The 16,321-nt window shown below is 40.8% G+C and overlaps 1 protein-coding gene across 2 annotated transcripts in view; it reads left to right on the plus strand.

Annotated features, from left to right (window-relative positions):
- Nucleotides 1-15,843, plus strand: part of CCDC82 (coiled-coil domain containing 82) — a 22,869-nt gene extending 7,026 nt beyond the window's left edge. For both annotated transcript variants that reach the window (XM_075061722.1, XM_075061723.1), the window contains exons 5-8: nucleotides 2,897-3,021; nucleotides 4,593-4,763; nucleotides 11,746-11,931; nucleotides 13,531-15,843. In XM_075061722.1, the coding sequence (XP_074917823.1) occupies nucleotides 2,897-3,021; nucleotides 4,593-4,763; nucleotides 11,746-11,931; nucleotides 13,531-13,596 (548 nt within the window). In that variant the 3' untranslated portion in view covers nucleotides 13,597-15,843. The remainder of the gene's footprint in view (nucleotides 1-2,896; nucleotides 3,022-4,592; nucleotides 4,764-11,745; nucleotides 11,932-13,530) is intronic.
- Nucleotides 15,844-16,321: the final 478 nt, after the last annotated feature.

Consider the following 16,321-nt stretch of genomic DNA (forward strand, 5'->3'; position numbering starts at 1 on the left):
CCTCTGCAGCGTGGGGCATGGGTCACTTGCTGGTGGATTCTCTGCAGCTTGAGGTCTTCAAACCACAATTTTGAGGACTTCAATAACTCAGTCATGGGTTGGGGTTGTTGTAAAAATGGATGGGTAGGGTTCTGTGGCCTGCTTTGTGCAGGAGGTCAGACTAGATGATCATATTGGTCCCTTCTCGTCTATGAGCTCTGGTTACAGGCCTGTCTGTTCTTCTCAGTAAGGAGTCCCCAATCACATAGACCTGGTTCCTGGTGACAGTGCGATTCTTCTGTCTATCCCCTGTTCCCTCTGGCTGCAAGTCCTCTCCATTCGTATTCACCCTTGCAATCCTCTGCAACCCATCCCGTATCTTCCTGGGGGCTCATGTTTGGTGGCATCACCATTGACTCGTCCCCCCTCATAGGGCTAGCTGCGCTTCTCTTCCTTGCCTTCTCACCTTCAGCGACCACCTGCTGTGCCCTTTCTTCATTGTCCAATTCCGCAAACCTGTTCCTGAGCACTCTTGCTCCTTCACTAGCCTGTCCTTTTCCTCCACCTGGTTCGCTTAGTCACATGCTTCTGCTGTCCACTTTCCTCACCCAGCAGTCTCCCCTCAGAGTTCTTTGGCCCTGCTTCTATCTCAAATCTGATCTTTTCCCTTCAGCCTCATCTTGTTTTTGCTCCATCATCCGCTTGATTTCCCCCTTCTAAACTCGACCAGAGTTTTCACCTGCATCTCCAATCCTTGATATCTTTTTTGGATAAGATTACAAGTTTGGTTGGTCAAAGTAATACTGTTATATACTTCTGTAAGGTGTTTTGACTTGATACTTGACTGCATGACATTTAGATTACAAAGCTAGAACAATATAAAATTAACATGGCATACATTAAACGGATTAAAAACTGCTTCAAAATGTAATTATAAACAGAGTCGTCATCAAGTAGATGTACTGTAGGGCTTGGTTCTTGGCCTTGTGCTATTTAATATCTGTATCCATGATCTGGAAGAAAACACAGAATCACTGATCAGGTTTGCAGTTGACACAAAAACTGGAGGAGTGGTAAATAACAGAGAACAGATCACTGATATACAGCAATCTGGATCACTTGGTAAGCTAGGTGCAAGCAAACAATATGGACTTCAATGTGGCTAACTGTGAATTTATACGTCTAGGAACAAAGACTGTAGGCCATCTTTACAGGATGGAGGAGTCTATCCTGGAAATCAATTACTCTGAAAAAGACTTGGGGGTTGTGGTGGATAACCAGCTGAACAGGAGCTCCCTGGGCAATGCTGTGGCCGAAAGGGCTAATACAATCCTTGGATGCATAGACAGGAGACTCTTGAGTTAGAAGCAGGAATTTATTTTATCTCTATTTGGCACTGGTGCAACTGCTGCTGGAATATTGTGTCCAATTGTGGCATTCACGCTTCAAGAAGGATGTTGATAAATTGAAGAGGGTTCAAAGAAGAGCCACAAGAATGATGAAAGGATTAGAAATCATGCCTTACAGTGATGTAGACACAGGGTAGTCAGTCTGTTTAGTTTAACAGAGAAAAAGTTAAGAGGTAACTTGACTACAGTCTTCCTCAGGAACACACATTAAATAATTAGCTCTTCAGTTTAGTAGAGAAAGGTATAACAAGATCAAATGCAGATTGGAATTAAGGTGCAAATTTTTAACTGAGAGTAATTAACCATTCAAACAGTTTACATCACTGACCACTTTTAAATCTAAATGGGATGTTTTTGTAAAAGATACACTCAAGGAGTTACTTTGGGGAAGTATATACAGGAGGTCAGACTGGATTATCACAGTGTGGTCCTTTTTGGCCTTGGAATTTATGAATCTTTTGAATTATTCTTGGAAGATATTGTGTGTGATGAATATAGGAGGATTTACAAGTAAATCTATTAATTAGTTTGAGTTAAAAATATTTTTTAAATTAGCCATTTTAGCACAGTGTCACAATTTTGTCCTGAACTGTCTTAATAATTGACTTAACAGGCACTATTTCTTCAAACTTTCCACAGAGTTAAAACTTACTGAAATTTTGCACATACGCTTCTTTTGAGGAAATTAGCTGTAATTAAGATAACTAGGTAAAACAATCAGTAAATATATGACTATATAGACCAGTGGTATCCAACTTCAATTTGTTCTGTGATGTTATCATTGAGCAGGAGAAGGGGGGAGAACCTATGTCTTTTAAAAATCCATTGTAATCTAATCTGTGACCACAAATAGAATAACGATTATGCATTTTAGTATGACATCGCTAAGAATGGAAAGTTGAGATTGTTTATATGTTTAACGTATTTGAACTTAGTTTTTATGTAACATTCTGATTTCCTTGGTTTGTAATAAATGTTTTGAGGTTATTTACAATACTGTAATGTTACTATCATGTACTCCCTCTTCACATAACTTTTTATCTCAGAATTAACTTAACGGATCTCTATATAAGTATAGTTCATTAACCAATTATATTACAAACATAGGGAAAAGGAAAGGAGCATCTGTTTTTTCAGACTTTCGATAAGTATGAGCGGTTATATTTTGAGATTAACAGTTCTCAGATTGAATGAGCAGTTTATTCATATTGTGAGTTTTTTCTTTTTTTATTCTACTTTTTATTATTGTGCAGCACCTGCTGTGGACGGGTGTCTTTATGACTATATCAAAGATAATTTTAATGATTTGTATATCTTTCCTGGACAACAGATTTTATTGTAAATATCCCTAGTAATCATTGAAGTTACCATTCTTCAATCCATAAATAATTATATGGATGCTTTTGAGTGTGTAGACTCATTTCCCTGAAGATTTCGTGGCTGGAAGAAAAACATACATTCACTGAACATCATAAATATTGTGTTCTAATGACTCTTTCTTTGAACAGATGGAACAAGGCAAAAGAGATATGCACAAGAAATGGTAACCTCACTCCATTATTTGGATGATCGCTTTATTCAACCTCGTCTTGAAAACTTAATCTCTAGAAGTCGCTGGAAAGAACGATATAAGGTATCTAGCTTCTGTCTTGGTCAATAAAGTGGCTCCAGGTGTCAAAAAAATATATACACTCAACTCCTAACTGAAAATACAAATCCTAATAACTATTTCTTTCCATATTTTGGGGCATGATCTTGCCCCTTAGTATGCAGGCATTTTGGCATAGTTTAATTAGCTATGATTCTTGTATGTGTATCCAGTAGTTAGGTGCACAAACTACATGCTAATACACATCTGAATATTGAGGGATAGTGTGTAAATAGATCATGGCTGTTTTCCTGTATTTCTAGCTACATTCTGCTCTGAAAGATGTATTAATGCTTGTTCCCCTGACTTCGGTAAATGCCCCACACATACACTTCAAAGAGCATCTTTTGACAGTTATTGTCACAATAAATTTTTGCAGATTTCTTTTAAAGAAACAAACCAGTACAAAAATTTTATATCTTCCAAGAAATTCATAATGTAGTTCATACAACTTATAATATGAAATCAATGTGAAACAATTTAGTCGCGTGCGTATGAATGAGGAGAATAGTTGAAATATGATCAAATAAAGTGAAAAATGGAAATATGAATGGGGTTGGTTAGTGCCCCAAAGACACTGGAGTTGAGGGCACTCAGCATCTCGTAGTCAAGATTTTTTGCCTTGGTTTAGGGCAGGGGTCTCAAACATACGGCTCGCAGGGTTATTTTCTGCAGCCCGCGAGCTCCTCATGGCCCCCCTGCCCTCCCGCAGCGTTTGCCTAAAGTGGTTCTGGCCCGATGCGCACCAGGGAAAGGGCAGCCTCCCTCCCTGCTCTAGTCTGCCCCCACGCCGCTCCAGGAAGCGGCTGGAACATGAGACGATGGGGGGGGGGCGCACAGGGGTCTATGTTGCTCTTGCTTCAGGCAGCGCCCCCAGCCGCTCCCATTGGCTGCGGTTCCCCATTCCCGGCCAATGGGAGCTGCTGGGGGCGATGCCTGAAGAATCAGCAACATACAGACCCCTGTGCCCCTCCTCCCCCAGGTTCCCCCTGCTTCCTGGAAGGGGAGGGGGTGGCAGGGCAGGTAGGCAGGGAGTCTGCCCTGCCCCTGGTTCATGCCGGGCCAGAGCTCACCCCCCAAATCCCTCCTGCACCCTGACCCCTGCTGCACCCTACACCCCCTGTCTGAGCTCCCTGCCACACCCTGAGCCCCCTGCCACACCCCACACCCCTCTTGCAGCCCAACCCCCTGTCCTAAGCCCCCTGCCGCACCCTGACCCCCTGCTGCATCCCTCACCCCTCCTGCACCCCATACCCCAACTCCCTGCCCTGAGCCCCTGCCACACCGTTCCTGCACCCCCTGGGAGCAGGGAGGGGGCAGAGTTGGGGTAGGGATCTCAAGGAAGGGTTTGGAATGGGGGCAGGGAAGAGATGGGGCAGGGCCTCATGGAAGGGATGGAGTGTGGGCGAGGCCGAGGGTGGCGGGGGAGTGGTGTCAGTAATGTGGCCCTCAGGTCAATGTACTAGTCCTCATGTGGCCCTCGTGGTCATTTGAATTTGAGATCCCTGGTTTAGAAGATATCCTGTTGAAGAGTTTTATGTAATACGTCTTTGCAGGAGCGAGTGGATTGTTACCCTGAAGTCCGCATAGTAATGAAGACTCCAATAAATAGATCCTGTCAAGCTTGTGAACTGCATCGGTACTGTAAGTTTGATGTGTTGCTGTCAGGAAAGCTGTACAACTATAGAACTTTGGAAACCGATGACTTTATGTTGGATGACAAACAGGTAATTTTTTTTTTTTTTTAATTCTTTAGTGTTCTTGGTTGGTACTTTGTACGTTTCAGATGGTGAAACAATGAGAGATGATCCCATCATCATAACTAATACCCCAAGGTGGTGTGCATGGGGTTGGGTTTTTTAGTTGCCCTGAACTAAATGTCTGAATCTTTATTCACCATCATTCTTCACCTTACTGGAGCTACAACCTTGGAAGAACCTTGAGTAGAAGGAAGCAAGTAATTATTGATTGACCAGTGCCTGGTTGAAAGCACTACATGTATATTTCCACCATAAAATGGAAAATAATATTAAATTTCATGCATGATCTCAGGTTTATCTACACCTCTTCTATGAAGTCTCCTCCAAGAATACTGTTCTATAGAAGATCAATATTTCTTTTATAAGCATAGCTAGTAATTTCTCTGTTAGATTACTTGAATCTGATTTTATAGGGAACTTCTTGAATTGTATTAATCCATATCTTTCACAGTTTGTTGAACAAATTTTCAACACTATTTTAGCATCACTTGTAAATTGCAAAACTTGATTCTTTTCTTCTAAATTCATATTTGAAATCACCTATCCTAAAGCTCTAGGTATTTGCATAGATATTTAAAAATAAAGAAATTAATTCAATTCAGCTAGTTAACCTATCCATACTTACTCCAATCCACAAAATTTAAATCAAATAATCAGACAGACTATAACTTGCAGCTCACTGAAAACCTGAGAAAATAGAAGAGCCTTGTAGTGTGCCTGACAGTTAACAGATTCAGGCTATTCTATACCAGGGTGATGGGAGTAAGTCCCTGAATCTAGTTTTCTTCTTTTGCTTTATCTGTCACAGGACAGCAATAAATCCTAATGACCTGTGAGGACAAAGTCAGTGTAGAATATGTTACAGTCCAATCGTAAATCTTGTATTGCTGCCCTCGGAAGGCACATTGGGTCTCCAAGGGCAGACATCAAAACCCCCACCTAAACTCAAGGAGGTAATGAATTATTGAGGACAAGGATGTAATCTCTACTCCCTGTTTAGGACCAGAAAAAAGTCAGTAAAAACTGTCGTGGTTCTCACTTTATCATCTGCTCAAGGGTGCCTCTTTATATCATGTTACTCCAGCCATCACTCCTCAGTGGGTGATGCCCCTTTAGGTCTGGGCCTCCAAACCAGGGATTTAGGCTTTCAATCGTCCTGCAGTTTACTGTGATTTGTCCCAGCACATCTGACCTGAATCCAGAACCTGCCGTTCACGCTCTCAATGACCAGCCAGCTATCACAGACACAGTATACTTATTTTTAGGACAAAAGCATTAGAGTTAACATACCAATAAACAATCTATATCAGGGATCAGCATTTTCTGGCACGCGGCTTGCCAGGATAAGCACTCTGGCGGACCAGGCGAGTTTGTTTACCTGCTGCATCGGCAGGTTAGGCTGATCACAACTCCCACCAGTTGCAGTTCACCGTCCCAGGCCAATGTGGATGGCGGGAAGCCGCGGCCAGCACATCCCGCGCCGCTTTCTGCCGCCTCCGTTGGCCTGAGACAGCGAACTGCGGCCAGTGGGTGCTGCAGTCCACCGAACCTGCTGACACGGCAGGTAAACAAACTGGCCTGGCCCCCCAGGGTGCCTATCCTGGCGAGCCGCGTGCCAGAGGTTGCCGACCCCTGGTCTGTATGAATAATAAGCTTACAAGGTGTTACGCATCACATGGAAATGCTAGTAAGTTTCCAGTTCTTCAAACCCATCCAGCAGAGTTTTTCCCCCTTGGTTACAATCACATGTCAGTTTGAGGAATACTCAGCCAGTTCAGGCTGACCCTTTGTATGCAGACTGTGTCTGCTGGGCCGCTTGAGCCGAGCCTCAATCAATACAGTAACTGCTCGCTTAACGTCATCTCGCTTAATATTCTTTCAAAGTTAAGTCGCTGCTCAATTAGGGAACATGCTCATTTAAAGTTGTGCAATGCTCCTTTAACGTCGTTTGGCTGCCTGCTCTGTCCACTGCTTGTAAGATTCTTTGGAAGAGCGGCGACTTTACAAGAGAGCATTGCACAAGTTCCTCTTCTCCACCTCCTACCACACCCTCCCAGCAGCTGTTTGGTGGCGTGCTGCATCCCCACTCCTCCCCCTCCCTCCCAGAAAGTCCTAAGCACCACCAAACAGCTGTTTCGTGGCAGGGAAGCGCTGAGAGGAAGGGGGAGGGGGAGGAGTAGGGATGTGGCATGCTCCGGAGAGGAGGTGGAGTGGGGGTGGGAAGAGGTGGGCCTGGAGTGGAGCAGGGACGGGAAGAGGCAGGCCTGGAGCATCCCTGGGCAAAGTCGGCGCCTGTTCTGTTCCTGGGAAGCTGCTGCTGCAAAGGCGCTTCTTAGCATCCTTGCCTGCAGTGGGCTGTGCCTGTGTGGGGTAAGCCAGGGACACTTCCCAACCACAGTACAGTACTGTACAGTATATAATATCTTTTGTCTGTCACAAAAAAATTTCCTTGGAACCTATCCCCCTGCATTTACATTAAATCTTATGAGAAAATTGGATTTGTTTATCATCGTTTTGCTTAAAGTTGCATTTTTCAGGAACATAACTACAACGTTAAGTGAGGAGTTACTCTATATGCAATTTGTTCGTTCTTCTCTAGAGTTGTTTTCCTATCGTAGGATCTTTAATAATCAACTGCTACTGACTTTAGTTCCTGGATGAAGCTTGATAACCCTCCCCCATGTAGCTAGAATGCAATCCCTAGTTCACAAAGATACAGAGACAAAACTTTGACTAATCCCTGGACCCATGGCATACAGCACATCTCAGTAGAATAAGTTTCCACAGTTCCCAGGTCTTGCATGTGTCACCAAACAGAATCTTCTTTATAGGGGCAGCTCCTGGATGGCCTGTTATCCCAGTTAAGAGCACAAGCCATTTTAAAAATTGGAACAGATGTACAATGCCAGACTGAATTTATAGTTACTTTCATTATAGTTCATCTTCTCAGTTTGGGTTGGACTACTCTATCAAAAGACTGGAGCTTAGATTTTCTCTTCTTTTTTTAACACTTAACCATGATAGTGTATCCTGACCTGCAAAAATGCATCCTTTGGGGGAATGAGGAGGAAGTACGGTCTAGTTCAGAGGCCACAAAACAAACCAGGGAATGTTACATGACACTAGATTTGCCCCATTTGCTACTGTAAAATGGCTCCTTGGAAGCTGCCCACACTACCTCCTTGTTCCTATGGTGATCCATAATCTGGCCAGTAATGGGTGCTGCTCACTAGTACAGTGCTGGAAGTTTCATCTGCAGCTTGTTGACCCAAATGTCCTGTCTTTGCCCTCATGGAATTAGCTTAACTGCAGGAGGACAGCACATTGCTAAACTGGCACATCAGGAAAATAACTGACTGAAGGAAAAGTCAGTGCAGCCTCAGTGGATCAGAATGGATGGTACTATGCAATTTGGGTTTTTTTAAAAAAACTATATAAAAGCACCCCAGAGAGGATGAAAACTTCACTTCAATCCTTTCTTCTGCATCTCAACACATCCCCTTTAACTGTAACAAGTACAGTTTCCTTTTTCTGTGATCTCTGGATTTTTTTCTTTTCGTACCATTGGCAATGGGTATGGTTGTTGTTTTACTTAGGTTTCCACTGGCTCTTTTTGGTTTTTGTGCATAGTCTTCCTTTCCTACCCCCTCCTTGGTTAGGCCAAGATGTCATAAGTAGTTTAGCATTATAGATGTCAGTGCTTTGCTTTGCTGCCTTGTGCCCTATTATCTGGACCAGGTCTTAGCTTGTCAACCTGGTAGTAACATTGTTTATATTAAGAGTAAACATGACAGTTGTGGTGTGTCTTTTCTCATTCTTCTCCTCTGTGGTCAAGTCACTCTGTGCATTCCACATCAACAGGCATAACAAGTTTGGCCAGTAGAGCCACCCAACACAGATAAATTAAGCATTAGGAAAAAGTCAGTGAGATCTCTGAAATTAACATTAGAATGAATGCAATATATAGACTTTTTCCAAGGCTGAGTTCTAAAGAAGCTTTTGGTAACTTTAACAAAATCTTTCTTGCTTAAAAAAAGTGAAATGTTTTCAGATACAATGTGTAGATTGTAATATTAAATTTGTACCATATTGGAGAAACTTCAAGGTAAAATGGGAGAAAAAAAAGGATTTTGAATTAGTTAATACAAAAATAATATGCTGAATGCAACAAGCTGGATAGTGAATGCAGTGAATACACACATTATTTTCAACTGCCCCATAAATATCTATAATCCAGCTCTTGACTGTTGGGCATTCTGAGATGATACAGTAAGTGAAGCTGGATTCCCCAGATTTCTAGTGATTTTTACAGCATTCTTTGAGGCATAGAATTCGAGGGCTTCAACCTTTACAACTGTTTCTGGTCTTGAACTCTTGCAGTACCACTGGGATACAAACACCAGTCCTAATCCTGCAGTTTGTTGTGGGTGGGTGAACAGTGGATCTCCATATGGGTGCAGCAGTCTGCTCACATGCAGTCACTTGCAGAATCACAGCCATAGCAAATCCTGGACCTCAAGCCAGTGTACTTGCAATCACTGCGTATGGGACAGATCCTAAATTGGTGTGTTTCCACTGAAGTTATGCTCATTCACATCACCTGAAGATTGGGCCCTGTATTTTTAATGACCGGAATTAGAGAATTCCATTGAAAATTAGTCCTAAATTTCTGCTATCTATCTAGTAATTGCCAACAAAATATATACAGCAAGTACCAACCTCTGCTATGGAAAATGAGGTCAAGTATCTGGGACCACTCACATAGGTAAACATTTAGTCACCCATACCGAAATTCTTACAGAAAAGCTAGGATGGTAGACTTTGTTTAAAACCTAGCCTGCTTAAGGTTTAAAAGACCGTAAGCAACCACTTAAGCCACACACACAAATATTCAGAATATTAACAATAACAATGAAATGTATCATTGCTTTATGACTCAGAGGAGAAAATCCTGCATCTATAATATGGCTAAACAAAAACACATGCAATCTGAGATCACGAATCCCACAGCTTGAATTAAACACTCTACTTTGAGGAGCAGTGGGCTTTAGCCAGTTAGGTACTTGTTGCACACAAGAAACAGAAAAATAACCTCAAGCTGAAACAATACTGTACTGCACCGGAAAGATGTCAATCTCTTATTTGTATACCATAAAGCAGTTGCTCTCAAACCTTTCCAGACGACTGTATCCCTTTCAGGATCTGATTTGTCTTGTGTACCTCTAATTTACACCTCACTTAAAATCTACTTGCTTACAAAATCAAGCATTAAAAATAAATGTCACAGCACACTATTACTGAAATTGCTTGCTTTCTCATTTTTTACAATATAATTATAAAATAAATCAATTGGAATATAAATATTGTACTTACATTTCAGTGTATAGAGCAGTCTAAACAAGTCATTTTATGAAATTTTAGTTTGTATTGACTTTGCTGGTGCTTTTTATGTAGTCTATTGTAAAACTAGGCAAATATCTAGATGAGTTGTTGTACCCCCTGGAAGACCTTTGCGTACCCCCAGGGGTACACGTACTCCTGGCTGAGAACCACTGCCATAAAGTGAAATCCATTTCTCTTGCATAAAGCCCGAGTTACCTGAGCTATGTGCAGGAGAAGTGCTGGGCTGGGAAGGTAAAACCCACGAAAAACCGAGGCCAGATTAGCTGTGGGCTTTTTTTATTCCCAGAGGCTTTACTCCAACCTATAGGCTAAAGTATCGATCCCTGCCATTCTGTGCCACTTATACTGGATAAATCCCTCTTCTGATGTGACCTTATAGCCACTCAAAACATGGACCTATGTGGAGCTAGCATGAAGCTCCCTTCTGTGGAATCTGAGGGAGGCATAAGCACACCTGAACTGCTACTCCGCCCATAACTTCCCCTCATGATCTCAATGTGGATTTAAGGATGCAGAGGGTCTCATGGTGAATTTCACTCATTTTTAATAACATCTGTGTGTTTACCTGAACATAATCATTCTTTATCAATACCAGCTTTGCATAAAATCTGTTCCAGCTATTTAATAGGTATCTGTGTACTTGCCTGTATGTAATATTACTACGGCTAAAACCTGTCTGTGTATATGCATGTATACTTACCATTTGCCTACCTGTGAATATCACTGAGTCACATACTGTTAAATATACAAGGCCATCAAATGCAACATCTATATCTTTGCATCACGGAGGCTTCCCAGATGTAAAATGGTGATGAGTGTGGAATACAAGGATTTATGTTCCCACAGTGCTGTTAACTAAGCCACCATACATGCACTGCGTATTTTGTGGTTATATATAAAACCAGTATTTTGTCAAACTCTTCTATAGCTTTAGCAAGAGGAAAAAGTTAACATGCATGTGTGTGGATTTGGTGCATCTCTGGAGATTGGTTTTTGTTTTTTGTTTTTTTTTAAATTTCGTGAATGTCCAAAATGGTTGTGCATCTTTAGTGTGACCCTGATATAGCTTTTGCTTTTTAGGCTTTGAGCTTTTATTCTTAATAAATCAAGACTTTATTGCATACACTTTAATTCCATGAATGTTGAAGTGGCTACATCTTATGACTTCACCAGGTAGTAAGTATAAACTAGAAAGGATTTAATCAGTTTTCCTCCAAACATCAGGGAATTTTGTAACAGAGTTGCTCTGGTGAATCTACTGGTAGCATTTCACTTTTTCTGCACATCGGTGCATAGGTGGTTCTTGAGGAACAGGGGCAGACAGAACTGCAGTTGCATTGAATCACTGGTCATTGCATGGTTGGGGTGCAAAGAATGTGAGGGCTACATTGCTTATAAAATAGAGTAAATCATATAGTATCAAAGGCTGTTTAGTTCATTATTTCAAAATACCAAACTGATTTAGCCATGCATTTTATTGTCGAGATGATCATTGCTTCATTTAATTTATCTTAGATAACAAAGTTTGTTCACTTTTTTTATATAGGTTTTGAAGGTTGGCAGCGTGTGCGCAAATCGTACAAGGGTTTATCATAATCTGAAACATTTTAAATTCAAGTTGTATCAGCGCTGCTGTTCAGTTACAGAGGTGGAGGGCATTCAGGATGAGCCAGTCAAAGACACAGTCGACAGGCTTTTCAGTCAATTGGAAGAGAGTGGCTGGATTCAGGAGGTATGATGGAATCTGTCATTGAGTTAATTCCTTTGTATCAAAGGAGGTGGTGACAGCAATGCTGAATAAAATGTCCATGGTTTAACTAAGCAATAAGTTGTAAGATGTTGTGCATTTGTGGTCTACTGTAGTTCATTCAAGATGGTAAAGGGTAGACATCAGCCATGCAAGACTTGTAATAACTTCCTGTAAAATGCATTTCTGCTCTGAAAAGTGACTCAAAAATAGTACCTATTTACAGAACAAAGGCCATGTCCAGACTACGCGCTGTATCGGCGCGTTACAATCGATTGCTCGGGGATCGATATATCGTGTCTGATCTAGACGGGATATATCGATCCCTGAGCGCGCTTAGATCGATTCCGGAACTCCACCAAGACGAACGGATTTCCGGATTCGACATGGTGAGCCGCGGACATCGATCCCGCGTGGTGAAGACGGGTGAGTAAATCGATTTTAGATATTCGATTTCAGCTACGCTATTCTCGTAGCTGAAATTGCGTATCTAAAATCGATTTTATCTCGTCGTGTAGACCTGGCCAAAGCTGCTCCCTGCAAATAATCTAGTGATTTTAGTCACAAAAGTAAGCAAGTACCTTACTGATTTTTACGCTTTTTAGCACTGCTAGAGAGGTAAGATGGGGGTTCCGGATTCTATTCCACAGCACCAGCAAAATAATTTATTTGGTTCCAATTACAGTTAAAGAGTCTGAGTTTGCACAGGTGTAATTCAAAGCATAATATGAAGGCAACAGTGTTACACAAGTGTAACTGAGAATGGAATTTGGCCTGTAGAACCTGTATTAATAGTGACAATGTGTGAGTTTGACTGTTGGGAAAGGGCCAGTAACTTGACCCAAAGAAGGGAAATCCTTAAACTGAAAGAGAGTGTAATTCAGAGACAAAGGAGGGCTTTGCTTGGGCCATTTAAAATACTTCCAGCTTATATAATTGTCTTATAGACTTTCCTCCACTGGATTTCAAATTCAAACTTCCAAGCAAATTCAGCTTCTTTGGCCATTTATTCTTCTCCATTTAAAAATGTGACTTTCAGGCCACCTCTCTTTTGGAATGGACCCATCTTTGCTTTTCTGTTTAAATGGACAACTTCTTGTGGAAATAGTAGGGCCCTTTTAAAATGAGTTTTTAAAGCATGAATATTTTTGGCAAAATGAGCCCATATTAATGTCATATCAAAATGCACAGTGTAACATTATTAGTAACACATACTAATTTATTTTTATTCTTGTATTTATTTTATTATGTGCTGCTGCAGTAGTCAGTCATTTGCTACATGGTATAATACTGATGCAGGTACACCTAGATAGTACGATGTATGTCATGGGTAAGCCTCCACAGTGTTTCTGTATCAGGATCAGTTTTTCTTGATTATTTTGATTTCTTAAAGTTTCATGAAACACTATAGGACAAATTACCTGAGTAGAGCCAGGCTTACCAAATTAGGCTTTGGTTCTCTCTGCTTCTGAATCAGTGCTGCTGCTCTTGTTTATGAATTCAGCTTGGCACAACAAGCAATGTATTTGCTTCATTCAGTTGCTGTCTTTTTGATTAATTGACATTGTTTTTATTTATATGCAGAGATATGATTATCTGGAAGAATATATGAATGATGCAGATTACTTCCAAGAAGAGAAAATGGACTGAGTGGTCATTCATCTCTTTGAAAGAAGCTTTGTAAAAATCTCTAATTAGCTGTGATATCCACCTGTCCACAAAAGTACCTCCAAATGCTTTTCAGGATGTTTTCTTACACTGCAGTGTATTTAAGTCTGTAGCTGTGCCTGTAAATTGCTATACATATAAAAAAAAAAAAAAAGCAGCATATTCTTTTATACCCCTTAATTTTAAATGTCAAAATAGTGATTTAAAAATGTTTTATGAAGTAAACAACCATCTGTTATGCATAGGCTACTTGAACTTTCCTTTGTGGTTAAAAAGACTAGTGTCCAAGTACCTATGTATTTATGAAATAAAACTTCTGAATATTGATGCCTAGCTCAATGGCAGAGATGTGAGAACTGATAAGCCCCAATTAACCCTTTCTGGGGTAGGAATACTTCAATAAAAAGTATAAATTGCATCCCATCACATCCCTGTGAACTTGAAAAGAGAATTAACCAGTTAGCATGGTTATAGTGAGAATGAAACATAACCAGACACATTCATTCTTAATCCAGGATCAAAATGACCTTCATTTTTCAGCCCTGGAGACCTAGAATAGTGCAATTTGCACATGGCCATAGGCTCTGATATGGAAGATGTCTATATGTAGTACAGATGCCACAATAGCTACTACCATGTTTTGGAAGATAGGTGGATAACTAACTAATAACAGTAATCACCTGGCTGACAGGTGGGAAGGTGCACAAAACCTTGTTTGTGTTATATCTACTAGCATGTGTGGTGGGGTGTCGTACCTCTCTGTGACATGTAAAGCCCTAACCCAACTTTCTCTCTCCTGGGTCTTCAGAGATATAGGAGTTTAGTGATGTGGTACACATTAACCCCTTGGCCTACTTGCTGCACATAAAAGAAAGCAGGCCGTGGGGGAGCAGAGAGCTTAGTGATAAGGGGGAAAGTAAATGCTCTTTTTTGCTTGAGTTGTGGATGAGGATAACTACTTCAAACTCTTCTTACCTCCTGGGAAAGTGAAGGATGTTTTTTACCGTTGAGTCATTTGTTTAAACCCTACATAGGAACAGATATTAAAGTGAATGTTATTCTTGGGGTATAGTCTGATCATACCTATGAAGTTAGTAGGTTCTCAATGCTTTGTATTCAATATTATAATACTCCTATAGTCGTGCATGCTTGTCACCCTGGGAATGGTAGTTTTATGGCTGAGCATGTTGCAAGGATAGTCTGAGTGAATTTGTTTTTTAAATCAATGCAGTAAAATGAATTCATATTAAGTACATGATCTACTCACAGGTAGTATCCCAGTAGCCGTAGATTTCAATTATGTAGGTCCTAGTGTGTCTTCATGCCACTAACTACATATTGTCAGAATAAAATGTCAATACATTAATCACTCTCCAGATTACCTCTGGTAAATATCCAATTGCCCTGCTTCCCATGCTAGCACTTATATATGATCCCACAAGGTGTGTGGCAAAGGTATGAGTTAACTCTACTTTCTGCAGTGAAGACTTGCTTCCCTCTCCACATTTTTTTCCATTGCTATTTGGGGCCTGATGCAAAGCCTGTCAGAGTCAAGGGAGAGACACCTATATTCTTTAATGGATTTTGGATCAGGCTCTTGAGGAAAATCCTACTAGACTTGACCCTGATCACATCACTTTATAGGAAAACCAGGCCTCTCGTACAGTGCACCAGAAAAATAAAACCTGTGTACCGCATTACACACCACCTTGTCAAATGCACACCATGCACCAGTTATGGTTGTGCCCTGGTCATTCACAGTTATCACTTGAGGGTGAAATTATTACACAGTACCACTTTACTGTTGCATACTACTTTTCCTTTCATGCAACTTTTTCTTTGACATTTCTAATAGTCTTCATCTTTGCAGATGAGTAGTTTTGCAACAAGAAGTCTATGTTTAACCTCCTTTGCAAAAGTGGGCAACGACACTGATTTTTCCAGCTGATATTGTGTTAGCGTTTAAGAGGGTTTCTGTATCTCTCTAACATTTACCATGCTTAAGATTACACTGTTCATGTCTAGAAACCTTGAGCACATCATTGTTAAAAAGTACAACTGTGGAAAGTGGTTTTGTACTGTAAAATGGAAGATATCTACTGCCATCTCTTCAGTTAAACTGTGCTGACAAAATAGGGGATGCATTTTAATAAAAATGAGTGTGCTTTGCACCTTTTCCCACCATTTCTTTCTCATTCATGCAATAAAAAGAATTATTAATAACTAGTATTTAATGTAGAGTAGTGAAGAGTCGTTTTTTAGGTATGTGCCTTCTCCTGTGTTGGCTAGAAACCATATAGTATATTTAATGACTACTTTGTACTATTTTTTAACATACTTCATATTTTTTCCCACCCAAAATAAAGGGTTAATTAAAAAAATAGTTTCTTTGGTCCACAATAGAAAAAATATTCACCTCGCTGTAGAGGCAGTACAGGAACAAATTGATTATCACTCTGGCAAGAAACGCACCACACAGCAGGGAATGGCCAAAAATGTACTTGCACCAGGGAACCTGCTGCAAGAAGACTGACGGATCAGGTGACAAAACTGAGACATCTGACTGTAATTACACTTTTTACTGGTTCATGTGGATTCTGCCAGCTTAAGCACATCCCCACTTACTGACTTGCACATTCCAGCTCTTGTGCATCGCTTCTGAATTTGGCCCTTTTAGTCTTCCCCCATATAAGCAAAAGCAAGAAGC

This window comes from Chelonoidis abingdonii, chromosome 1 (genome assembly GCF_003597395.2).
Source record: "Chelonoidis abingdonii isolate Lonesome George chromosome 1, CheloAbing_2.0, whole genome shotgun sequence".
Lineage (NCBI taxonomy): Eukaryota > Metazoa > Chordata > Testudines > Testudinidae > Chelonoidis > Chelonoidis abingdonii.